General features: G+C 42.9%; 2 protein-coding genes across 9 annotated transcripts in view; one reads left to right on the top strand and one right to left on the bottom strand.

Moving 5' to 3' along the window:
- The window catches only part of ZMYND8 (zinc finger MYND-type containing 8), a 115,208-nt gene that overhangs the window by 42,752 nt on the left and 46,058 nt on the right, over positions 1–26,398 (bottom strand). For 6 of the 8 annotated variants that reach the window (XM_061127428.1, XM_061127420.1, XM_061127423.1 and 3 more), the window contains 8 exons: positions 25,666–25,884; positions 22,851–22,964; positions 19,955–20,047; positions 18,718–18,805; positions 15,487–15,542; positions 14,122–14,199; positions 12,624–12,739; positions 8,234–8,715 (listed from right to left, as the gene is read on the bottom strand). In XM_061127428.1, the coding sequence (XP_060983411.1) occupies positions 8,234–8,715; positions 12,624–12,739; positions 14,122–14,199; positions 15,487–15,542; positions 18,718–18,805; positions 19,955–20,047; positions 22,851–22,964; positions 25,666–25,884 (1,246 nt within the window). The remainder of the gene's footprint in view (positions 1–8,233; positions 8,716–12,623; positions 12,740–14,121; positions 14,200–15,486; positions 15,543–18,717; positions 18,806–19,954; positions 20,048–22,850; positions 22,965–25,665; positions 25,885–26,398) is intronic. The other 2 variants (XM_061127429.1, XM_061127426.1) reach the window with 1 other exon arrangement.
- Positions 14,220–15,465, top strand: LOC133045187 (ubiquitin-conjugating enzyme E2 variant 1-like). Its single transcript, XM_061127430.1, has one exon. It carries the CDS (start codon positions 14,647–14,649, stop codon positions 14,938–14,940), a length of 294 nt encoding a protein of 97 aa, XP_060983413.1. The 5' UTR covers positions 14,220–14,646; the 3' UTR covers positions 14,941–15,465.

The following is a 26,398-nucleotide window of genomic DNA, read 5'->3' on the forward strand; positions in this document are numbered from 1 at the left end:
CCCCCTACCCACCACTCCCACTGAGACCATACTGGCTGGCAGCCCTCTATATTTGGGTCCAACGCCACCTCCTTGAAGCCCTCCCTGCTGGCCCCACCTAAGGTGGCCCCGGAGGCCCTTTTGCCTTGAGAATACCAGCTCCACAAGCGCAGGCTCCTTGCCGGCCTCTGACACTGCCAGGCGCCTGAGACGACAGAATGAGTCGATATGTGAGATGATTAATTGAAGAATCAGGTCTCCATTTCTCTTCTCATGACTGTGGTCACAATAAGCAATAAAGAAATGATAATGACAATCAAAATGAAACCTCTCCCATACAAAGGTGCCAATGTACACCATCTCCTCGATATTCTGTAGCTACCGAAGGCATTATGAGTGATTAAGCATCCAAGGGAGAAATGTGGATAAGTAGCCCACAGAAAAAATACAAAAGCTTAAGAAGCACATTTAGAGAGAAACTTGACTTGGATATAAATAAACGTAAACTCAGCTAAAGAGGCACGGAGATAAACAGATACAGTCTGCCTATTTATAGGCTCTATTCTACAGCCTGTTCATCTGCATGGTGCACCTGTTACAAAAAATAACACCTTGGGCCTTCAGGGACTCTCTGCTCCCAAGGCAGGGGGCCTGCGTTTGATCCCTGGTCAGGGTACTAGATCCCACATGCCTCAACTAAGAGTTTGCATATGGCAATTAAAAAAAAAAAAAAAATCCCGCATGCCACAACAAAGACTGAAGATCTAGCATGCTGCAACTAAAATTTGATGCAGTCAAATAAATAAATATTTTTAAAAATAAAAATGAAACATACAAGGCATACAAGGAATTCCCTGGCAGCCCAGTGGTGAAGACTCTGCATTTTCATTGCCAAGGGCCTGGGTGGGACCACAAGTCACACAGTACAGTCAAAAAAGAAAAAGTGTGGAAAAAAGAGAGCGGTAAAATCAAGGGTACAGAAATGCCCCCATATGTGTAAATACTTTCCAAAAGCAGTCCCACATCCTTAAATGAATGCATACTTTTTTTTTTTTTTTGCTAGCAGCACATTCTATAGCCATAGAAACTTTGGAGAAAAACTGGAGCCCAGAATTCAAGGATTACAAAAAAAAAAACCCTTTAGCTTTTCTTGTATACCTTTCTCACCTGCTCTAATATTGCCTGGGTTTCGTTTTGTTGCTTTAATTCTAACCATGTGCATTTAGTCATTTCATCGTTTTTTTAAAAAAGTCAACTAGAGACATTTAGATTATGGACCACTTTGCTCTTTTTAAAATGCTTTTACTGTGGTTTTGTTGGAGGGGGAGCATTAAAACGGGTGCAAAAATATATTTGTTAATATAAAAAATGTAATGAAGTGAGAGGAATTCTGTATGATTCCAGTTAACATTCAATAAATATGTTCTTGAAGACTTTTATTCATGACCATCTAGAGAAACATGTAAAATACTAAGGTGGCCAAAACATCTTCAGCACTGGGAGTTAGAAAGTGAGCAAGGTCTCTCTCTCTCCCTCTCTCTCTATATATATTTATATATAGTCGACATTAAAGAAAACAAGTTGATGTATCTGTTTAAAACATCTGCATTCATATGATTTCATAAAATCTACCTACTATTGATAATGAGAACTGTTGCTGATGTTTAATCACTAAGTCGTGTCCAACTCTTTTCAACCCCATGGACTGTAGCCCTCCAGAGTCCTCTGTCCACGGGATTTCCCAGGCAAAGGATACTGGAGTGGGTTGCCATTTCCTTCTCCAGGGGATCCTCCTGACCCAGGGATCAAACCAGTGTCTCCTGCATTGGCAGACAGATTCTTTACCACTGATCCACCAGAGAAGCCCAATAAGTGCATGCAAATAAAATGATGTCAAAGACACATTGCCAAGTTGAAAGAAGCAAAAATTTCAGTATGATCCCATTCTATCACACACACAAAAATAATTTTTATTATTGTCATCATCAACGTGATTATACACATTAAAAATCTGAAGGACCATCCAATTCTTAGTAGCTGTCACCTCTCAGGATGGAATAATGGACTATTTATTCTATAATGTTAAAATTTCAAAGGAATATTTTATATTCAGGGGGAATATAAACAATGAAGAGATTCAGACCTGAAGGCTGAGCAAAGTTTTATCGGTGTTGAAAGTCAAAAGCATATGGTAGCTCAATCTATGATTCCCAATAGTACTGGAGAGGTGACCACGCCCCTCCCATAGGGGATGTATGACAATGTCTGGAGATGTTCTGACCACGGTAACAGAGGGCAGGGGTGTGGACGGGCATCAAATGGGTGGAGGTCAGGGATGCCGCAGGGCACAGGATAGCCCCACCACACAGAGCCATCCGGCCCAAAATGTCAGTAGTGCTGGGGTTGAGGAACCCTGCTTTAAATCACTCTAGACATTTTCAAAAGCAGAAAAACATTTGGAAACGCTCGTTTCAATTATGCCTTCAAATGGATGCCAATCCTTTTATAAAGCCATAAATCTTGCCTAAAGGAAGACCTAATTGCCTTTGAAGTCACAAATAATTTAATCAGATAATCTACTTTGATGTGCAATTCACGAGTGCCGGCTAAAACACATCATTTATCACCCACATTTACAAAACCCCCGGTCTGTGCTAACTGCCCTTTTGACTACATGAAACACACGTTGTAGAATTAAATTAGAAAAAAAGGGCCCTTTCCTCCCACGCACCCCAGCACTCTGGGTGGGGTAGCGGTGGAGGAGTTAATGACTCACACCTCCGCTCCTCTACTTACAGAACTTTGGAAGCAACCTATATATGCAAAGGGCTGCTGGCATCTTGCACCACCACTCTTGGTGGCTTGTACAGAGGACCTACATAGCCCAGAATCACTGGATGCTCTAGCACAGGACAGAAATGCTGTTCTGAACGGTTATTTAGTAACAGAAAAGCATTCAGAACAGTTTTGTTTTTCTCAGTTCAGCTTTAGTCGCTCTGTTGTGTCCCACTCTTTGGGGCCCCATGGGCTGTGGCTCGCCAGGCTGCTCTGTCCATTGAATTCTCCAGGCAAGAATACCAGAGTGGGCAGCCATTCCCTTCTCCAGGGTATCTTTCCAACCCAGGGACTGAACTAGGGTATCCCACATTGCAGGCAGATTCTTTACCCTCTGAGCCACCAGGGGATCCCATTCAGAATACAAGGTTAAGTTAAATAGGTCTACACGAAAGAGGTGGTCCACGAAGCAAATAGTTCACGGATGCATTGGATGCAGCCTATAGTTTTTCTCATTTGTCTTGGTTTCTAAGACAGCATGTGCGATCTTAGTATCCCAACAATGATTGAACCATGCCCCCTGTATTGGGATAGCAGAGCCTTAAATCACTAGACCACCAGGGAAGTCCCTTTGAGCTATTTTTAAAAATTGGAGATAATGTGTAAAAGCTGGGGTAGTCTGCATTTTAAAAAATATTTGGGATTTCTCTTGAACAACCAGAAATGTGGCAACACTGAGCCGACCTTCCCACTTGGCTAGAACCAGCAAGGGGAGAGGGCCACCAGTGACTTTAAAAAAGCACAGGTCTCTAGCTCAGCACACCCGTACAGGAAGGGTCAGCACTGCTTTGAGAAGCGTTACAGACACAAGCACCCGTGAGTGGTTAAGTGATCGTGAAGACAAGCGGATTTCTGCTTCAATTCAGTCCCTATCACTTCCAATCCTTGCTTATTTCTGTATCGGCATGATCCCCCGAAGTACTTGTTTTCAACTTGGCATATGATGTGTCAAGCAACATAGAAAAAAAGCTCAGGACGGGGAATTCCCTGGAAGTCCAGTACTTAGGACTCCTCGCATTCACTGCCAAGGTTCGATCCCTGGTCGAGGAACTAAGATCCAACACGCTGTGTGGTGCAGCCAAAAAAGAAAAAGTTCAGGAAACAATCTCTAAGGGCTGACTGTGGAAGGTGGGATTATCCCTGACTTTAGCTTTTGTAACTAACCATTGCTTTATGACAAATGTGTTGATTTCACAGGGCAAAGTGGATACGAAACCATCTTTCTTTCTCCCTGGAGTAACCCATGTGGAGCTGCAAGACCAAAGAACCACCATTAGCCCAGAGGCTGGTGAAAGCCAGGCCCCAGGATTCTCACCGGAATACATATTAATTGTAATTTTACATGCATAATTGCAATATGCACATAAAATGCAACAGGATCCTGCAAACAAACTACTGGCAAGGCATCAATTCTGGCCAGGAGGTCTAGATAGAGGAAGCAGGCAAAGCATGGAGAATATAAACTACTCTGGCCCTTAACATGACAAGATTCCAGGAGTGAACAGCTTTTGGTTTACCGAAGTGCTCCTCGAAGACTAAAACCAGCCCTGAGGATTATAGGCACATGATTCGGAGCTCCTCAATGCCCTAAACAAAAGGAGGGTTTCTAAACTCTCATGAAATTTTTATCTAATGATTTATTTCAATGTGTACTTTTATGCTGCAGGCTACAAATTTTTCCCTGCTGAAACTAAAAAGGTTTTGCAATCCTATGACAAGCTACGATTTTAATACAATCTTAGATAAAACAGTCTTGCCAAAAAAAAAAAAAACACAGTCTTGCCTCACTTATATTCTCAATGATTATGGGGGCATTTCAATAAATATCCTGTTTCCTTCCACTAAATGCTATTATCACTGCCAACAGCAGAGGGCAGTGCGTGCAGGGCAAAGAAAGCCAATCTCAGAATCTGTTTGCGGAACTCCCCCATTCTTCTCAGAGACCTCAATTTGCCTTCTGTAAAAGGAGGAGAGTGACTCAGAGTTTCTCTTAGTTTGTACCACATATTGGCAAACCAACCCATGTTGCCTGCAAGCTAAGAAGGGTGCTGTTCTTGTTTCGTCACTAAGTAGTGTCCAACTCTTTTTTTTGACCCCATGGACTGTAGCCCACCAGGATCCTCTGTCCATGGGATTTCCCAGGCGAGAATATTGGAATGGGTTGCCATTTCCTTCTCCAGGGGATCTGCCCGACCCAAGAACTGAACCTGCATCTCCTGCACTGCAGGCAGATTCATTACCGCTGAGTCACTTGGGAAGCCAAGAAGGGTATTTACCACTTTTAAGTGGTTTAGGTGAGAAAAAAAGGATTCATAGCTCCTGAGAACATAACAGTTACATGGAATTCAAATTTCAGTGTCACAGTCACATACTTACTGCCTATGGCTGTTTTAGTAACACAAACAAGGTGTTGAATAGCTGCATAGTTGTGACAAGACACCTACAAAGCCTAAAATATTTACCACCTGGCTCCAGAAAGGGGACAGTTTCTAAGACTAAAAAGACTTTTAATAAATACCTTCTCTTCCTACACTATCCATTGGCTGCCTAACTAATGATCAGCAAAATAACCCAGACACATACTAGCAAGCAGATTATGTTTTGGGAAACAGATTTTAAATTCTACTGAAATGGGGTATCTGCTAACTCACCACCTCAAAAGTCACTCAAATAATGAGGAACTTTGACAGGAATTCTGGCATCATTTCAACCTCTGCCCCTCTTAAGGGAAGAGAGAAGCTTAATTAAACCCATTATATATGTCCCTCATATTCCTCTGAAACTGTGTTTCCTGAAATATGGTGTAGAAACATCCACAGTGGTTCATGGACCAACATGGTTTACAAGCTGTGTGCTAATTTCATGTACATTAGCAAAAAAAAAAAAAACAGCAAGCAATTTAAACACATGAGCTTGTGTATTTTATTTAGCTTCACATGAAGCTAAATTGTGGATCTAATATTTAAGAATGTAATAAAACAGGTGGTACGTACACTATAGCAAAAAAAAAAAAAAAATCATGGCGATTAAAGTTCAGGCAACAGTAATTCATGGGATTGCTGCCCATTAAAACACTTTCTCAACAGTAGGATTTCAATAGGAACTCAGAGGCTGAGGAGCTTGTGTAGATTATATACCATATGTTGTTACCGGCTTAAATGAAATCATGTCATGGAATAAAAGTAAGCCTTTAAGGACTCTGGTCAGAAACAAGGGGGCAAAGGGCAAGCTTTTTCTGAAGCTATGTCAACAGAAGTTATGTCATCCCAGAAAAAAGCTCTTAAACTCAACCTTGAGTCCGTCAACCACATGGCTGGATCAGAACTGAAGAAGAGACTGCAACCTTTACTCTGAAGAATCAAAAGCTGTTGGTGATTAACTCTGCTCCACCTAGAGCCAGTCAGAGAGCAGCTACAAGCAGTACTTGAAAATAAGCAGCCACCCAGAAAGAAGCCACAGCGTGAACCAAAACAAGTAGAAATCTTTTGAGTTCACCATTGACTAAGGCTTCATCATTTTATCTTCTGGGGATACTGATGTTCTCTTAACTGATGCCTGCTCCTCTTTTGTTTTTTTTTTTTTTTTGGGGGGGGGGGGTGCCATCCAGCTTGGGGAATCTTAGTTCCCCAACCAGGGATTGAACCCAGGCCCCAGCAGTGAGACCTTGGAGCCTGAACCACTGGCCCACCAGGAAATTCCTGAAGCCTGTTCCCTAAAAAGTTCTATGTGAAGGAAAGAAGGGAAAGGGGAAAGGAGGGAGGGAGGGAGAGGGGTGATCTGAAAGGCTATCCAAGGGTAATGCTCTGGCCAGAAGTTTAAATAGTGGTGGTCCAACCTGTGGATGTGCTTTATTCATTCTGGGAAATATCTTAAGACATTTTGAGCTGAACTTTCATAACTGGAGAGTCTACATAAAAAGGCAGAGTCCCCATTTCTCTATGAGAATGTTAAGACGTGAAAACCCTAAGTTCACATTTCTGGGCGGCAACCAGGGGCTAAAACCCTTGAGAATGGGGCATGTGCCCTGAGGTTCACAACAGTCTCCTCAGCCCAGAGCCTGCGGGCCGCCTGCATTCATCATCACGTTTCATGTAGAGCTTTATTTTTTTTACCTATGCCTCTTAAAGATAGAATAAGAAAGAAGAAACAGTAAAGGCCACTTTTCAAGAAAAATGACAGTAAACCCATTTCCTTGTGGAAACCATAAAGTTCTCACAGGATTCTTTTTTTAAAAAAATATTTATTTATTTAGCTGCACCAGGTCTTAGTTGAGGCATATGGGATCTAGTTCCCTGACCAGGGATCAAACCTGGGTCCCCAGCATTGGCAGCTCAGAGTCCCAGCCACTGGATCACCTGGGAAGCCCTCTCATAGGTTTTAACATGCAAATGAATTATGTCTGGATGGAAAAGAATTCAATTTAAGTCATCCTTGCTTTTGTTAGTCAGCCAGCACCCCTCCTTTGCAACATCTCTCTGGATCCGTACCGGCATGGGATAAGTGACTACCAGAATAAATAACAGAGCAGCCAACATTTTTGTAGTACTTATTATTTTAGGTACTATTCTAAACCCCTTATGTATATCAGCTCATTAATCCTCACAAGAAACACTGAGGCAGGGCCTATCCTTATGGCTGTGTTACAGGAGAGGAAACCAAGGCATGCGAGGGTCAGGCACCTTGCCTAAAGCCGCAGAGCGAGTGAATGGCAGAGCTGGGACCTGATCGGAGACCAGCATCCTCCTCCTCCTCCTCCACCTCCACTACAGCGGCCAGGCTGGCCAGGCTGCAAGATGCAACAGGACTGTTACACTGAGGGGAAGGCGGGGAGGAGGGGACTGGGACCATTCAAGGCGGGGAGGAGGGGACTGGGACCATTCAAGAAGTGGGCGTGCTCTGCGCTCTCTGGGGAGAGAATATTCTTGTTTCCCGTACGTGTTTCTCTAGTATTTGACTCTTCAGTCATGCGAGTATCTGGTTTTGATAGAAAAATACTGTTTCCATTAAAATAAAATTCTTGAGAAAGAAAAAAAAAAAGGATTGCAGGAAGTTGTGATTCATCTCGGAGGCATTTGAACCGAACTCTGAAGGATTTCTGGCCACCTCTGCCCACTTCTAGGAATGACCTCCAGCTGGCCTTTGGGGAACGCTTTTCTCACGTGTGGGACCGAGCTGCAGCCCACGGGGTCGCAAAGAGGCAGACACGACGTAGCGACTGAACAACGACACCAAGAATCCCAATGGGTTTACTCGCTTAAAATTTAAAATCTGCTCCACTGGGATCGAGGACCCCCCCTCCCTCACCCAGCTCCCTCTGACTCTGTGATGCTCACCAGGCAGGTGGGGCCGGCCAGGTGACGCCCCGATGGGAACCCCTGTGTCCCAGGGACCCCCTGCGCCCTCTCCCCCCGAGGCTGACCTGTGCTCTTGTCCAGGAAGTCCATGGACTCCTCACTGGCGCTGAAGTGGCTGGACGTGGCCTTCTTCTCAGCATCCTGCTCCACGTCGGAGCCTGTGTGCACGGAGGAGTTCGTGCTCATGGGGGAGCGCGGCATGTCGGACAAGGAGATCCTGCGGCCCGCGCCCCCGCTCAGCATGGGCTTGCTCATTAGGACCTTGGGCGACGCGGTCATGTCAAAGCTGAGCTTGACCTTCTCCTGCTTGTCCATCTTGGCGGCACCAGCGCCAGGGTTGGAGGGGTCGAGCAGCATTTGGTACTGGCTGTTGGGCGTGTAGGGTGTCCTGAATGGAGAGTAATTAAAAACCCCGAACTTTCGGCGGATGTTCTCCACGTAAACCTCCATCTCTTGCATTGCACTGTTGAAGATGCTTTTAGTCTTTTTCACAGAAAAAGGAATTTCTTTAGACATGAGGTAGCAATTATTTATTGGAACCCAGGCCCTGGGAGCACAAAAGAGAAAGGGAGTTTAAGTCAGCCCTGGTCGTTTCCAAGATTCTTAAAGTTTTCTTTTTTTTTTTAACAAATTTGCTTGTGCAAGAACACTTAAGTTGAGATCTGCCCTCTTAACAAACGTAACCCTCTTAACAAGTGTGTCATACATTACTGCTGTGTCAACGGAAAAACAGCACAGCCTAAAAACTGAGAATTATGTTTTATTTGGCGGACAAAACTGAGGACCTTAGCCCAGGATGCAGCCTCTCAGATCATGCTGAGAGACTGCTTCAGAGAGGCAAGGGAGGAGTCAGGATATACAGGAGTCTTTTTTTGCAACAAAGACCAGGTAGCCAGAACTTCAAAAGATTCCTATTAAAGAAAACCAGACATCTCGTGTTACGGAATTCAGCATTTTTCTCAGTCTGGGAAGATGCAAGAGTCTGGGTTCACTGAAATCTTTCCTCTGACATGCACCTTAGCGATCTGGGGCCTTCTCAGCCTGAGTCCCCTCAGGATAGGGTGGCTGGGGGAAGGCTGCAGTGGCTGAGCGCTTGGCAGCTGGGTGCCCAATTGTCTCCATCCTAAGCCCCCTCAGGGCTCACCCGTACTGGCCTGATGGCAGTAACGTCCTTTGCTTACTGATAGAGCAGGCAACATTTTTTCATCAACAGCCAGCTGTAGGCATATGCTGGTAAGGCAGTTCTCTAAAGCTTATTCAAGTTTTTTAACTGAAACTTTGTATCTGTTAATCAGTAGTCTCCCTTTTTCCCCTGTCCCCAGCCCCTGGCAACCACCATTCTACTCTGATGCTATGAACCTGACTATCTCAGATACCTCCTACAAATGGAATCATGCAGTGTTTGTGGAACTGGCTTATTCCACTTTGCCGAAAGTCCCTCTGGTACAACCATGATGCTTCATCTTTAAGGCAGAACAGTATTCCACTGTATGTAGAGACCACATTTTCTTTATCCATTCATCTCTTGATGGTCATTTAGGTTGTTTCCAGAATGGTGTTTGTTTGTTTGTTCTTTCTTAACGCAAACCATATATCCTTGTGGATTTGCCAAGATTCTTAAATACATATTCCATTTTTAAAAAATGACTTGGTTTGAATGGTTAATTAACAATCCACTTAACAGGCATGTTCTGTGACAAGGACTGAATGTGAGCAAGACACTCAGCTACATTAAAAGGCTCAATAGCTTAGTCAGTTTAATCCATTAAAAAAATAATAAATCCCCTTTGCCTCTGGGTTGGTAGAGAGTAAGAAAACAGTCTGGATCCTAGACCACACCTCCGAGAAGATAATTATTCCCCAAATCTCACTCTCATGCACTCAGACATAAAGAGGTTTCTTTTCTCTTTTAAAACTGTGATTCTACATGGGACTAGAAAGAAAGGTTAGAAAACCACAACCCTAAAAGGGGTGCATAGTTCTGAATGTGAGATAATTCACGTGGAAAAAATGGGAAAAGAGCCTATTAGCCTTGGGGTATGGGCCCTTCAACTCTTGTTTCAAGCTAGTTCTGTCTTCCTACCGTCAACCTTAACATCCTAATGCACTCTGCAGAAATCCACTAGAACGTGAGCTGCTTTTCTGGAATCAGCCACCCAAGTGAAGGCAGGCAGGAGATGGAAACAAAACCACCATGCTCTGGGGAAGGCAAGAGTGGATATAAGCGCATCTTGGGTGTGCCTTTGTGATACCTGACGCCCCTAGCTTCAACCCAGCGTGTAGATGGGAATCTGGTAGGAATGAGCGTTTCCAAGGAGAACTCAGGGATTTCATAGACCATAAACTCAAGCCAGGTAAAAGCCATGGGGAGCAATGTGGACTTAGTGGGGAGAGCAGGTGGAAAACTCACACCCAGTTTAACGCAAGGACCCCCTACTCAGGTGCTATCAAACTGCCACGGGAATTAGGACCCAACACCAAGTCTTCCAAAATTTTAAAGTAGAAAATATAACCTTTTTATCTTCTCTTTTACCCAAATGTTAACAGCATCTCATTCCTATTTATTAAAAGAAAACCAGCAGGGAGAAACAAAGCCTGGCCATGGGGCAGAGTCCAGGGCACAGGCTGGCGGCCCACAGCTCACAGCTCTTGGTGATGCTAGGTCACGATGCATATGAACACGGAACCCCTCAAAATACCCACCCGCACCCTCAGAGTGCTGGAAACCACCCACTTCTCATCCGTTCCCACTCACTGCTGTCATTCTGCAGAGGCCCGAGGAACCAAAGGTGCAGCCAGGCAGAACGAGGGCTGGGCAGGAGCCAGATGCCCCCAGGGCCAGCGTCTGTGGAGCCTCCAGAGCTTTCAGCTGAGTGGGCAGGAGTTAGGACCAAAACAGGGCTCTAAGGAGCAGTGGGGAGCTCCAGGCGGCCCTGACAGCTGACGCCCCTTCTCTGGGCCAGCCTCTGCTCTGTCGGTGAGGTGCAGGATGAGCCCCTACCTGGAGGGATGCTGGGGAGATGCACCTGACGGGTCCCCTGCACCCCCAGGAGCTGACCAGCCACAGTCACTGGGATTGCACCTTCTCCCACTTTTGTCTGGAATTGGTGCCTTAAGTTCCATGAGGTTATTTTACAAGTGATTTCAGAAAAGGGTTTCTTTTTCTTAAAGAAGACCCAGGAAATACTGAAAGGGATATCCTATTTGCTTAGTGACAGGAAGTCTCTGGGAGGCTATGTCTTGAGAGGCAACACAGTCACACAGCCGAACTACTTCCTACTTCTGGGCCTCGGTTGTCCTATCAATGAAATGGGGATAAAAGCAGCTTCTATTAAAAAAGCACTTAAAACAATGTCAGCTGCCACAGTAGCATTCACTTGGCCCGGCACACAGCACAGACTGAAAACACGTTTCTTTGAATGAATGAATGAATAAAGGAATTTCAGAAAGCTTCCCAAAAAAAATGGTCAAAATCAAAATATAATACTTGCCATCACACCCAGAACCATCTCCGCTAATTTCCATCATGTCTCCTATCAATGGACTGCTAAGATTCCTGGTAAGTGACTTTGCAGATTACTTTGAAATTCATTTTTTTCCTTCCAAGATGACAAGCAAATTTTCACAAGGAGCAATTATTTCAGATCCTGCTGTTGTTTCAAATGATAAACTGTATTTTCTGTATGTTCTGTGGGTGGGTATAATTTTCAAAATATGTCTTTTAAATATACACACACACAAACACTTTCCCAGCCTGCCTGCTAGGGCTCTGTGGGGAGGGGGTGTTGCCTCATTTAATCACAACATAACTTGCTAAAAGAGAACTGGAGATATTAACTGCTGCTCATCTCCGTCTACCTGTTGTTCTAAAGCAGGCGGGGGGCTGCGCTCTGCAGAGAGCCACTAATAGCTAGAATAATTCACATCGCTGAAGGGGGAGGGGGAAGGCAGGAAGGCTAGAAGGGAGGGCTCCTACCTGTCAAAACAGCAACCCCTTATAATTTCCCATTTTAGCTCCACATAAAAAGGAACAGGAGGGGACTACCCCACACGACGATGGGAGATACATTTACCAGCAATCTGGGGAAATGCTTCTGATCCCTGAAAGCATTATTTTGAAAAGCAATTTGTACAGTGATTTAATTTACTGCAGGGGGGAAAAAAAACACCCAAAAAAGAACAGCAGAGCTTAAAAGAGCCGTGGAACCTATGCCCATGCCGGCTGTATCCACAAAAATCACGAAAGCAAGATCCTTTCCAACCTACCTGAAAAAACGGAAGCCGGTGCACAATCAGGCTTCACACAGCCCAGGCCAGTATTTTTAAAGTACAAGATCATTAGTGGGTATCACGACGATCAAATAATAGCCGTGCCCCCCGCCCCTTCTCACATTCATTGGCAGGATCAAAGGCTCACTCAGAGCTACGCGTTTGAAGTCCGTGTTTAACTCCCACCTGTCGTGTTGTCCAAAGAAACGGGCATCCACCTGCCCATCTTTATCCCTCAGAGCTTTCGCAGGCCAGAATGGAAACCCCTTCAGTTTTGCCCAAACCAAAGGATGTGGATTGCTCTAGGAAAAGAAAAACAAAATCCAGAGTTTGTACGTATTCAACAGCAAGACCCATATATAAAGCTCGGTAGGTGAGGGAGCGGTGAGACAGGACATGAAGTGAAAGAGGACAATTTCAAGCAGGGTCTGTCTCCCCAAGAAGCAGTCCCCAGATGCGTAGCCAGTAAGCCTGGGCAAGGCTGGGAGAGGGGTTAAATGGGGAAACCGAGAAGAAGTGAGTGCTGACAAAACCAGGCTTGAATCCTGGCTATGCCGCTATTGCTTGGAGGGCAAGTAAGCAAGAGATTGACCCTTTCTGGGCAACACGGGGACAGTAATACCTACACTCTCCATTAAGTTGGAGGGTTAAATGCACATGATATCCAACAGAGAATAACAGGCAGCACTAGGTACCTTTATTCCTCATCAAGTGCTATTCAAAGGGTTAACTATTCAGATATTCATCTCCAAAGGCACAAAAAGCTATCAACTATGTTTTGATTCTCCACTCTAATGACAAGTCTTGCTGCCCAAACCCCTCCACCCCCACGCCCATACTCCCAGCTCTCTCTGCAAAGCACCAGTTTGGAAAATGTAGATCCCTGGGGGCAACAAGGGTGACGTTCTCTCCCTACTCCCAACCCATCCTCAAGAACCATGGTTTCATATGTAAAATAGACAGCTAGTGGGAAGATGCCATATAACACAGGGAGCTCAACCTGGTGTTCTGTGACAACCTACAGGGGCAGGATGAGGTGTGAGGTGGGAGGGAGGTTCAAGAACGAGGAGACATATGTATACCTATGACGGACTCACAGTGGGGTATGGTAGAGACCACACAACAATGTAAAGCAATTATCTTCCAATTAAAATAGATTTTTTTAAAAAAGGGGAAATCCAGACAACCTGTATCTTCCTGTTCTTTCCTGAGCTCTGACTATGTCAGTGTTGATTAAATCGTTGATCAAATCTTAAAGGGAAAAAAAAAAAGAACCATGGTTTGGAGAGATCATGGAGTTAATCCTGGAAGAGATTTCCAAACCTCTTAAAATAGACGCAGGTGATTTGTAAGTAACATACTCATTTACCACTACTGGCTCACTATCTGAATGATAGTGTGTGTCTATTGGTGTGTCTTTCTTCTGATGAGTTTTTCTTTTATTCTGCATCCTGCTGTTTTCAAGGACTAACAGAGCCCGTCAATCATGATGCTTTGAACTTTTAGCCAAAGAGGTTTATCCCACCTGGATTACTCCCTTTCTGACTATAACCGTATCAGCACGAAAATTATCTAAAAACATCATCCAAAAGTTCCATCCAGTAAGCCACCTGGAGAAAGCTGTTCTGGGTCATCCAAGGCAGAGAGTTCAGTAAACAAAGAAAGAAAAGGAAACCCAACTTACACAAGGCTCACAAAACCAGTTATCTCGTTTTTGGCAGGCAGCTAGATAACACTCTGGACAAACTTCAATTTCATTCATCTGTAAAGCAAAAAGGTGTTAAAAAAAAAAAAAAAAGTCACTCCCAGGGGCCTTATATCTGCAAGTCCTCAAGAAATACATGACGATACTGGCAGGTAAGGTTAGCTAAACTAAGTGCCATGGTGGGGAACACTCTGGACATTAATCACACTATTTCTCACCAACCTTGATGTGTTCACCTAGCCCAAGCCATCATCATCTCTTTCTGAACCGTGTCTCCCAGCTTCCTAATTTGGTCCATTCCCCACATACACGGAACAGCCCGAGCCCAGCCCAGGAGGTTCATTTCATACACACCATCAAAACTAGGGGTTATTTTTCCAGGACACCTGGGCCATTCTTGAAGAAATTCAGGACATTTCCTGCAAATAATGTCAAATGCAAACACCTGCCACAAGAAGACTGAAAGGGAAGAAGGGGTCGGCCTTTGAGTGACAGTGACGCAAGATGACAGCCACCATGGGCTCGGACAATTATGAAAACCAAATATACAGCCTTAAAATAAAATGTGGACCTAAATACCCAGAAGCACCCTCCTTTGTAAGATTTGTAACAAAAATTAATATGAACGGATCTAATAGTTCTAATGAAGTGGTGGACCCAAGAGCCGTTGCAGTGCTAGCAAAATGGCAGAATTCATATAGCATCAAAGCTGTCCTGCAAGAGCTTCGGCACCTAATGATGTCTAAAGAAAATATGAAACTCCCTCAGCCACCTGAAGGACAGTGTTACAGCAATTAATCAAAAAGAAAAACCACAGGCCTTCCCCTGCCCCCCATTTGATTTAACCAGTCTTCATTTTCCACAGTAATAAATTTTCCAGATACGTCTTGTAGACCTCAAAGTACTAGAAAGAAAGCTCCCATTCAAAGGCAGTTTATCTTAAGATACTGTAAATGATACTAATTTTTTTTGTCCATTTGAAATATATAAGTTGTGCTATTACAAAAGAAGAAGACGACTAAAAGGGACCCAAGGAAATGCCACAGTGTGAGACTGGGGGGCAAAGAAATCATAAACGCTATGCTACATGCAGTGCCTGACCACCAGTCAAGGCTGAAAAAAATCCTCTCTCTCAGATCACAGATAAGGTAAGGGTGTTATTTCATCACATACTAGGGTCCCCTCTGTTGCTTTTACTTTCCTCGAACACAAAAGACGCTGTCTGTGCATCAGCAAATTCTCAAATCTCCACAACTACCCTCGGACAATTCCACCAATGGGAACATCAATCACCCAACCCATCATTCCAGGTACACTTAAAAGGGGACAGTGGGAAACACATACCTCATGCTCACAGATTTTGATGACTACTTTTGCAATTTGCGTCAATTTGTGATTTCCTAAGAGAATAAGACAATAGAGTTAATTCAAATGGAAACACAGAAACACCTTAGGATTTATACCTATAGAGCCTTAGGACTTATACTTCTATTAACAACCTTTTCACTTGCTTTCCCTTGGGAGTAACCCTTTAAAGGTTAAAAACCAGACATTCTGGCTTCTAACATCAGTTTAGATGACTTTTCCCAGGAACCAACCTTTGGTGCTGAGATACTCCCTGAAAGGTGACAATGTGTAGTGGTTTCCCAATAGATCACAAGTTAATATTTGAAAGATGCTCTTATAGTCTCAAGGCCCACAGTAGTGGAAAGGAGCCTTCTGGACTTCCCCAGTAGTCCAGTGATAAAGAGTCCGCATGCCAATGCAGGGGACGCAGGTTTGATCCCTGGTCCAGGAAAATTACACGAGTAACTAAGCCCACACACCACAACTACTGAGCCCAAGCACCTAAGAGCCCATGCTCTGCAACGAAAGAAGTCACCACTATGAGAAGCCCACGTGTCTCAACCAGAGAGCAGCCCCTGCTCTCTGCAACCAGAGAAAAGCCCTCGCAGCAACAAAGACCCGGCAGAGCCATAAATAAATAAATACATAAGCAAAGGCGCCTTCTTCTGCCCATTGGCCCAGACCCTAACCCAAGAAGAAGAGTCCAGGGAAAAGAAAACATTTAATTGACTAATTCCAGTGTGCCTGGTGCAATGAACTCAACTCCTTAAAAAAGCCTTATTAGGAAGCAAGCATGAATGGTCTCATTTCACCTAAGAGTAAACCGAGGTTCAGGAGTCATCACATATATGAGATCACTGAGCTAATGAATTGAGGTTATGGCTTCAGGTCCAACTCTTAATCCCTCACCTTTGCACTAAACCAGAGAACAAGAAGGTCAAAAAGCCATGTTGTATTGAACAGTATGTTTTTAGAAATTGTAAATTTAGGGGCAAAAGATTTCATACACACAAATACCTATATTTCTGACATGTCTGAAAACTCAGAAGATCAGAAAACTCTGTATCCAATAAACCACTAGAGTGTCCAGTGGCGACCTCTCCAGAGTGGGTAGGAGTTCCCTGTTGTCTACAGTCTCCAGCTCCCCCCACTGGTCATCCTCGCTTATTCTACTGTTTTTCTGCTACCTGGCTTCATTCACTTGTTTATATGATCTTACTGGCCTTTCTCTGTATTTGAGTTTATAACCTTGACACAAATTTCCAATGCCTAGATACATATCTTTCTCCCATCCCTGCATCCCCAGCCCTGCAAACACGTAATGCAAAATATGTACTTTAAGCAGATAGTCATCCACTCATATTTCTTTCTTCAAACATCAGCTAACAACAGTCTACTCTAGGCCCAAGCACGTATAGGAAACAAGATCTGCCCTTAAAGAGCTTACACCCTGGTGAGCAACTCAAAATTTAAAAAGCACCATCAGGAAAGTGTGATACTTACTGTCATGCTGAAGGACAGGTACAGACAGCCCTTAACAAAAGTATGTAATATGGTCTAGGTCACAAAGGAAAACTCAGGACTGAAAGGCTGAGACTGAAGGACAAGGGAAAATCATCAAGGCAAAGACAGAGGAGTGTTTCAGCAGGGGACTAGAGGAGCAGGATGGCGCAGGACACGCTTAAAGAACTACGGCAAGAAGGCAGACAGAGGATCATGGGAGAAGGTAGGGCAATGGGAAAGGTGCGCATGGAAGAGATTTTTAATGGGAAGTCTCCCCCAATCTGTCCAGAAGGCTTAATCCACAAAAACATAACAAAACTTTATCCAGAATCAAAAGAAGTCCTAAAACTCAGTAATAAAAAACAATTCAATTTTTGAAATGAACAAAAGATCTAAATTGATGTCTTACCAACAAAAGATGGATAAATGACTAATAAGCACAAAAGATACTCAATACCTAGTCATTAGAGACAGATAAAACAGCCATTGCATAACACTTCATGCCCTCAAGAACAGCTAAAGTTAAAGAGACAATATCGAATGTTGGCAATGATGTGGCACAACAAAAACTCTCACATACACTGCTAGAAGGAGTGTAAAATAATACAACCAACTGATGAAATAGTTTGGTAAAATTTCTTATAATTTAAATACAAACCTACTCAATGATCTAGCAATACCACTCTTGGGTATTCATCCAAGAGAAATGACAGCCTATGTCCACACAAAGATTTCTATAAGAATGTTCACAGGGGACTTTATTCATAATAGCCGAAAACTGAAAACAATACAAATATCCATCAATATCAGCAAAGGGAATGGATAAATTGTATATTGACACAATATTGATACCACTCCACAGTAAGAAGAAACAAAGCAATAATGCATACAACAGAAGTGAATCCCAAAAATATTACACTCTGTCAACACAATAAAGACTCCACTGATATGAAATTATAGAATTTGGAGAATTAGTTCTCAGTTATAGAAAACAGAACAGTAGTTCCTTTTGAGGAGTGGGGATTTAGTGAAGAGCGGCAACTGGGATATAATAGGGTGATAGAAATGTTTCAGGGTCTTCTTTGCGGTTGGAGTTGCGGAGATGGAACACGTTTGTCAGATTCATGGAATGTATCTGTAAAATCTGTGCTTTCTGTTTTATATAATTATTCCTCCATTAAAAAGGACAGGGAGGCCTTCCCTGATGATATATAATGGTTAAGACTGCGTGCCCATGCAGGGAACACGGGTTCAATCCCAGATGCCACATGCCATGGACCTCCTAAGCCCATGCACCACAACTAAAGCCTGAGGGCTTAGAGTCTGTTCTCAGCAACAAGAGAAGCCACCGAGATGAGAACCCCATTCACGACAGCGAAGAGTAGCCCCCACTCGCCAGAACTAGAGGAAGCCCGCACGCAGCAGCAAAGACCCAGAGCAACCAAAGATAAATAATTAAGTGTTTTTTAAAAATTAAGAAGACAGGTAAAAGCATCATATAATCACAAGCAACAGTGGATATCCACTCATACCCTAAAATGCATGTATTCACCGCCCCCTATTCACACATATTAGCAATCTACATGTAAGTTTCTTCAACTCTGGGTTCTGATGCATGAAAAAAGATCCTGTTTTTTTTGTTTTTTTTTTTTTATTTTATGAAAGGCAGAAGAACAGGCAACACACAGCATACTCTCTTTTCTAAGAGTCATCTAAGCCACTCACCCCCATTATAAATGATGCAGTTGTGCAAAATCCATTTTGCATCAGCCAAGAAGGCTTCTGTGCAGCCATACATTTTCTTTTTAGCATTCTGGGGAGAAAAGCCACAGAAAATAATCACCAGTGAGTCTCTACAAGCCACAGCCCGTAACACCTGCGTCCCCACATAATTTTCCTAGCAGTCATTTGCCAAATTAATTAATGCTTTTACTCATTTCCCCAGATGCTATTCCAGTTGAGATCTATAACTCTATAAAAATGCATTCAATGAATTCATCACACTAACCTGAATTTTCTCATCTTATAGCACTGTCGTTTATCAGGCAGCTTCCTCCAATGAACCAGAGTATTTTATATATTTACACATTTATTATTAATTATACAGTCTCCCATAAGCCTCATAGTTGAAAACTCAATGAAGCCATTTTTATCCCCATTTTACAGACAGGGAAACTGAGATATAGTAATGTTAAAGAACTAATCCAAAGTTCCAAAGCTATTAATTTATGAAATTAGGATTCCAACCTCATCTTTTTGCAATGTCTTTTTTTTTTTTTAACACCATAAGGGTGTGAGCAGTTTTCCAAAGCAGGCTGAATTTACTGTTTGGAGGTTGGGAGAGAGGGTCCATCAATACACACAATATAATGTTTTCTCCTCATTCATGCTTTTCTTTAAGAATATTTTGGTGCCAAAAATTTGAAAATCAGCACCAAGATGACAGACATTTTAGATGTAGTCTAAAATGCTACCAGTATAATTTTCAGCATGGAATTTCAGTTTGAACCTTTGAAAACCAGGGTTAGTCACTACAGAAATACCCTTCTCCGTGAAATAAGTCAAGCTCTAAGAAGCCACATGTTTACTGCTAACATGAAGATTTCCCAGGTACTTAATTTTCTCTACTTCCTTCCTGCTGCTCTCATTAACATCTCCAAAAGAAAGAGAAGAGTAAACCCCAAATCAATCAAATCACTAATGCTTAGAAGCTGTAACTTTCTCAGATAAAAGGCTAGAATCACCAGCAGAAATAATATTTGGCGCTAAGCAGCAGGTTTCAACACCCACTGTAATCCCTGGGAAAATGTTACAAAGAAGTTAGGGGAATGAGCCTTCTTCCATCCAAATAAAAGTGGCGCAGGGGAGACACAGAGGAGCCATCTAACTTGAGACAGGGCATGGGAAGTGAGGGAAGTCTTGAGTCATCTCAACAGCTGTGGGCTCTTTGATGGAAGCCCACCTTTTCCAATGTACAAAGGTCCATTGGGTGGAAGATGTATTCTGCATAGTCAGGATGTTGCTCCAACGGGACAGGCTTCTGAAACGCATCTGTCTGTAAAAGAAAGGATGCATACACAAAAACACAAACCCAAAAAAAAAAAAAAAAAACCACAAACCCGTCACTGCTATGGAAGACCGCAAGCATTAACACCTACAAACTACTTCAACAATGGAGACATCTTTCCAGAAAATACAGTTCTAAAACTTTCTACAAAACAGACCCTTGAAAAGCTCCAAAGTGGTTTACCCTCTAATTCTGCCTGCTTATCAATAATCATGGACCCAGCTGTGTTCCAGTTTTGTCATCTGTTCAGTTTTCAGTATATACTCAAATAACAGGTCCAGGCCTCTTCAATTAAGATTGACAAGAACAATGGGCTATCAGTTACTTTAGACCTCAACTCTGACGGAGGCTTGTCTGTAGTACACTGCAAATGCCCATAATTAAAACTGACTGGGGGTGAAATTTGGCTACAACTAGAGATGACATGCCAAATAAAGTTCCCCTGAGTGCCAACAAGTTCCAAGTGCTTACTCCTTGGAAGCAAAGTTATGACCAACCTAGACAGCATATTAAAAAGCAGAGACATTACTTTGTCCACAAAGGTCCATCTAGTCAAGGCTAAGGTTTTTCCAGTGGTCGTGTATGGATGTGAGAGTTGGACTATCAAGAAAGATGAGCACCGAAAAATTGAAGCTTTTGAACTGTGGTGTTGGAGAAGACTCTTGAGAGTCCCTTGGACTGCAAGGAGATCCAACCAGTCCATCCTAAAGGAGATCGATCCTGGGTATTCATTGGAAGGACTGATGTTGAAGATGAAACACCAATACTTTGGCCACCTGATGCAAAGAGCTGACTCATTGGAAAAGACCCTGATGCTGGGAAAGATTGAAGACAGGAGAAGGGGATGACAGAGATGAGATGGTTGGATGGCATCACCGACACAATGGACATGGGTTTGGGTGGACTCCGGGAGTTGGTGATGGACAGGGAGGCCTGGCGTGCTACGGTTCATGGGGTCGCAAAGAGTCGGACACAACTGAGCGACTGAACTGAAGTGCCAACAGATGTTTTACACATGGGTAGAAATCTTAGTGAGATTTTGCTCCTCCTCTAAGGAGCCAGATTACTTTCAACATAGGGACTATGTAAAGCAGTGGTCCCCAACCTTTTCGGCACCAGGGGCCAGTTTCGTAGAAGACCATTTTTCCACGAACTGGGGTGAGGTAATGGTTTTGAGATGATTCAAGCCTATTACAATTTTGCACACTTTATTTCCAACCTAATGCCGCTATTGATCTGACAGGTGTACCAGTCCGTGGCCTGGAGGTTGGGGCCCCTGGTGTAAAGGTTTTATATCTTAGTCCACTTTTTTAAGCCCTATTTGAATCAGTTCAAAATGCTAGGCCGGGTTTGTCAATGGGTACTATTTATTTATCAATAAAAAAAATACATAGGGATTTCCCAGTGGTTAGGACTCAGTGCTCTCATTGCTCTCCCTTGTCAAGGAACTATGACCAGGAACACACATATACAGTTTATACAGACACACACACACATATAGATAAGATTTAATTAACGACCAAATTGTGCTCAAGCAAGGCATGTGAATGGATTACCATTTGCAGTTATCCAAGCTCTTTCTCATCCAGAATAAGTTTGGCTTTGTCAGTTTAAAAGATGCTTCCATAAAATCAGCAACTTTCTGCCCTGATTTTGTAACAAACAATTTAGGTAAGAAATTAACACCTTCTTTGATTTTTCTTTTTGGCTTATAATTCTACAGTGTTGAAAAATCGAAATAAATCAATTCTTCTTGTCAAAGTTTGGTATTTTATTTTTAATGAGGCTATATACTTTTGCTTCCGTTGATGGAGTTTTTATGAAAGAGACAGGTTCCCAATTTAGCAACACCCAATGGGCATGCTCTGAACTTTTTCCATCATGATATCAAATTTCAGAATATAATCTCAAAACTAAAGTTTCTACATTTTTAAAGAAGTTAAACCACACTGGCTACTAAAAGCATTCAGATTTTGTATTTCCATATATTCCTTTGACTTAGAAAGCAAAGTCTGAAGAGTTTCATAAAGGGTCACCACTAGCCCATCTGGTGCCTTTGTGTAAATCTACCAAAGAACTCTACCAGAGAACCCAAATTTCTATAGGAAAAATGTCTTAATATTGATGAACTTGTCATAAAGTATTATTTTTTAAAAACAAGGTATGTTACTGCTATCTTTCTGACAACTGTTGCAAAAAACTACAAAATGACAGCTATGATATAGCTGGGACTCTTTGAGAGAAACCACTTTAAAGTTCACAGCTTGCCAGCTGAACACGGCAGGCCTGCTTTCACACAGATTTTCCTAAGGACAAAGGCTGCACATCAAATCCCAATCCAAACTTAAAGAAACTAAGCAAATCCTCACCCTTTACAGGAATCTCACCGGTTGAGTTTTACTTGACGGCTCCCTCATTAGACCCTGATTACAAATAAACTGGGTTGCACTCAGCTCTCTCACTGAAATGGAATTTTTACAACTCCCCCATATCAAGTGTGGTCTGAGGTTTCATTTCGCGACCACTAAGAATTTTAAATCCCCACCAGCTTCCTAATATATGTCATTTCCTGATTAAACTCCTAGGGGACACAAAGTGCTCACTTTTGAGAATTCACTGAATGCCTCTGTCCAATTTAATTTACAGGGATTTGCATCTGGACACACAAGACCCAAAGAGTAAGAAGCACAGGTGTCTGAAAAGCCAAGGTAACTACAAGGAACAAAACTGTTAACAGAACAAAAATCACCATTCTCATTAACACGTGTAATAAGAGGAAGTGTCTTCTTACCCCTGGCTGTTTCATTTTCTGAATGGCGAACTTGAGCAGGTATGATAATTGTTCGATGGTGAGCATCGTCATGGCTTTACTCTGCGTTTCAATGCATTCTGCTACTGTGATCTTCTGCGAGTCAAAATCACACAAATATTCAGTTAGGAAAGACTATTACGATCTCGTGTATTCATTTCCCTTTCCTCCTAATTTTCCAGTAAGTTCACACGTAAAAAATGATCCCCATCTAAATGAGACCAGTTGTTTCGCTTGATGAGGATGCCAGTCTACTTGACCTGGGTGCTGGATCAGTGGATAAAAATGAAGAAGTGTTGTTAGCTCATGGAGGCGATATAATCTGAGAAGAGGGGAGGCAGGCATGGACCTGAAAAATCATCATTCTTATAACCTTGAGTTTCAAAAACAGGACATGAAAGGCCACTGGTCATTTCAGAGTACTCTCTTCACACAATGAATGAACCACTTTCCTTGAGCCTCTAAAGGTTCTGGGCTATCTTTCAGGAAACTGACAAGGCATTAATTCAATGACATCATGGATGGAGAGGGACAGTCTTCCCTACAAAAAAAGTCTAATGCGTGGAAGTGAACTAATAATAAGTATGACTTCATTCTCCATCACCACTGACGTGAACCCACTCAGGACACTCCAGCAAACTACCCAAGGAGCAGTCTTACATGTCTACCTCCATGAGCGAGAAAAGAGAAATTCCTATCAAAGACATGTCTGAAACCAGATTCTGCTATATAAACTGGTACCAGATCTCAGAGGTGTGGAACCCTTAGGTAGCAGCAGAAACAAAAATAGCCAACTCGCATGATGTCACTCTTGAATCATCTGTGTAGGGAGAGCAAAGCAAGGTTTCTCCAACTAATCTGGATTTTGTTTCCATTCTTCAGATCTCCAGATCCTCCAAAAGGAACTTTCATGGTTGGTTGTCGAGAAAAAAGGGCAACACAGGAGGTACTCGGAAGAGGAAACGATGCATGGATCTAACTGTTTGGCTACCAGAACTGGAAAGAGCTAGTCTTCTCAGCTGACCGCCTCACCCATTCACTCCTGGAAGAAATCTGGGACTCAAAGTCTTAGACACAGATCCCTCGTCTATTTGAACTCCAGTTCGTTTCCAGGTAACTATCCATGGTGAACACCTGAGTTGCTCACTCAACTGTTGACCTCTTCTCTCCCAGCCCCAGCCCCGTCCTCCTGGCTGGCAATGCCCAGGGCCTACAATGGAGATAGAAAAAGGGCCAGACAAACATTTTCAAGCCTTTCCTGCCTGGGGATTGGTGAGCCAATGCTGACCAAGGAGCCCAAGGGCATGTCTCTTGTTTAATAAAAAGGGATGTGAGGAGACACACTAACCCCAGGAGGACTACTGTCTAGCCACACATGATAAAACCTCCAGCCACATCTTATGGCCAGGGACATGTCACCTCAACAACAAAACGTGAAGAGTCTGGCTCTGAACAAACTCGGTCCTCGCCCTGCCTCTGGCTTCTTTCTACACATGATAATAAATCCCTATGGTTTCAGATACCTTTCATCAAGCTCCATTCTCTACAGAAAAAGTATCCTATCTGAGCCACTACCTTCACTGAGAAATTATTAAACAATTGGGAAGGAATGGTCAAGACAAAGGAAACAGATGAAGGTTCCAGTTTCCACAATTAAATGCAGGAGAATGAGGTTGGACTCTAAACAGGAGGCCACTGGTGAACAATGTCTCTGTCTAATGTAACCCAGAGAGAATCAAGGATCATCTTTTGCAATTCTAGGGGCATAATGCCATTAAAAAGTCATCATCATATTGACTGGACATCTAATTTCTTCCCATAGATTTTCCCTCTACTGTACACAAAAGCAGTATTACAGACACTGTCCTAAAGCTTGCCTTTTTTCCCCCATGATCACCATTTGGGAGAACTTTCTACTTCCTACCTAGAAAGCATTTTCATTTGAGATCTAATACCAATGTACTTTTGAATTCAGGTGACATTCCATATTAAATAACTTTGTAGATGACATTTTTTTTTGTTTGCTGCTGTTGTTGTTTCACTTCGTTTTTGTTTTCTAGATAACATTCTTAATTTCAGCATTTGGAAAAAGCATCATAGATGGATGTTCCCAAGACTAGAAGACACTTCAGAAGAGTGGAAATCATAATTGTTTTCATGAAGAGTGTTCAGGCTTTGCTATAAATGAAATATACACGTTCCCTTCACTGTGCCAGCGTGCCTCTGCCTCGGGTTCCGTACCCACTGCCTCTTCCCATGGCTCCATGTCTCCTTCCCCTTCTTTAAGTCTTTCTCAAATCGTAAGAGGATTTCCTGGACCTCTGCATTTAAGAGGTTTGAATAAGAGCATCAGGTGGCCACCAGGTGGGACATACAACCAAACACTGGGCTTCCAGCTTGGCTAATGCCGAGGATTCAATGATGCAGCAGGAAATAACATCCAAGAAGGAAGAAAAGAGCTTGGGATCTTTTCAAAACGTATGAACTGGTAGAAGTTTGTAACTTCTGGAATGCTCATTTCAGAAGATTCAGAGAAAGCTGAAGATCTCAGAGCGATCCAAAAACCCATGAGGAATCAAAATCCATGTTCAGTAAGATTGTCTTTCCAAGATCTGGAGTGCTAAGGCCACTGCCAGTGTTGGTCCCCAAAAAAGGGGATGATCAGGACCGAGCAGAGGGAAGGCAAAAAACTTCTCTTTTCCTTGTGTTTGGATTATTTGAAAAATTCGATATCAAAGGAAGAAACACAAAGGAGAGTGAACGAGGCAGACAATGCATTCATTCATCAGGAACTAACCTCACATTCAGGACAAAACCAGTCCCCCTCTGGTTCCGATGTCAGTCTCAGACACTTAGCGTGATAAACCCGGGGACAGAGCTCACAGCAAAGGACTTGGCCTTCCCGGTGACAAACCCAGCAGTAGAAATCATTTCGTCCGTCCTGTGGTACAACATCAACAGGGTCTGTGGTGAGTGGCTGCTTCATATAGTAAAACGGACCATGTCTTAGTTCTGACTGAAATGTAGGCAAGAAAGACAGGTTTGGTTTCAAAACAAATGTGCATTCTCAAAAGGAATTTGAACAAATACAACAATAACAACAAAAGAAAATCAGAGCATTACACACATTCATTAAAAAGCTATCTGGGGTAACTCTACTTTACATTAATATAGAATTTGCAAGTCATTAGACATTAAGATTTATTTCTTCAATCTTGTATTTGAAGAGGCCATGACTTGAAAAGCTGGTGTCTGGGAGTTAACAGGCAGCCTAGCAGGAGAGCACAATGGCTAAAACCAAGGCATGCCTGAGTTCAAATTTAGCTCGACCAGCTGCAGGACCCAGGGCAAGTCTTTTAACCCCCCCAGCTTCAATTTTCTCATCTGTAAAGTGGGGTTGATAACATCTAACTCCATGGGATTGCGGTTGGGATTAAAAGGAATCATACAACGTATGCAATTAACACAGCGCCACCATGACAAATACTGCTAATACACTTAAAAGTCCAACATATGGAAGTCTACATGTA

This window comes from Dama dama, chromosome 23 (assembly GCF_033118175.1).
Source record: "Dama dama isolate Ldn47 chromosome 23, ASM3311817v1, whole genome shotgun sequence".
Lineage (NCBI taxonomy): Eukaryota > Metazoa > Chordata > Mammalia > Artiodactyla > Cervidae > Dama > Dama dama.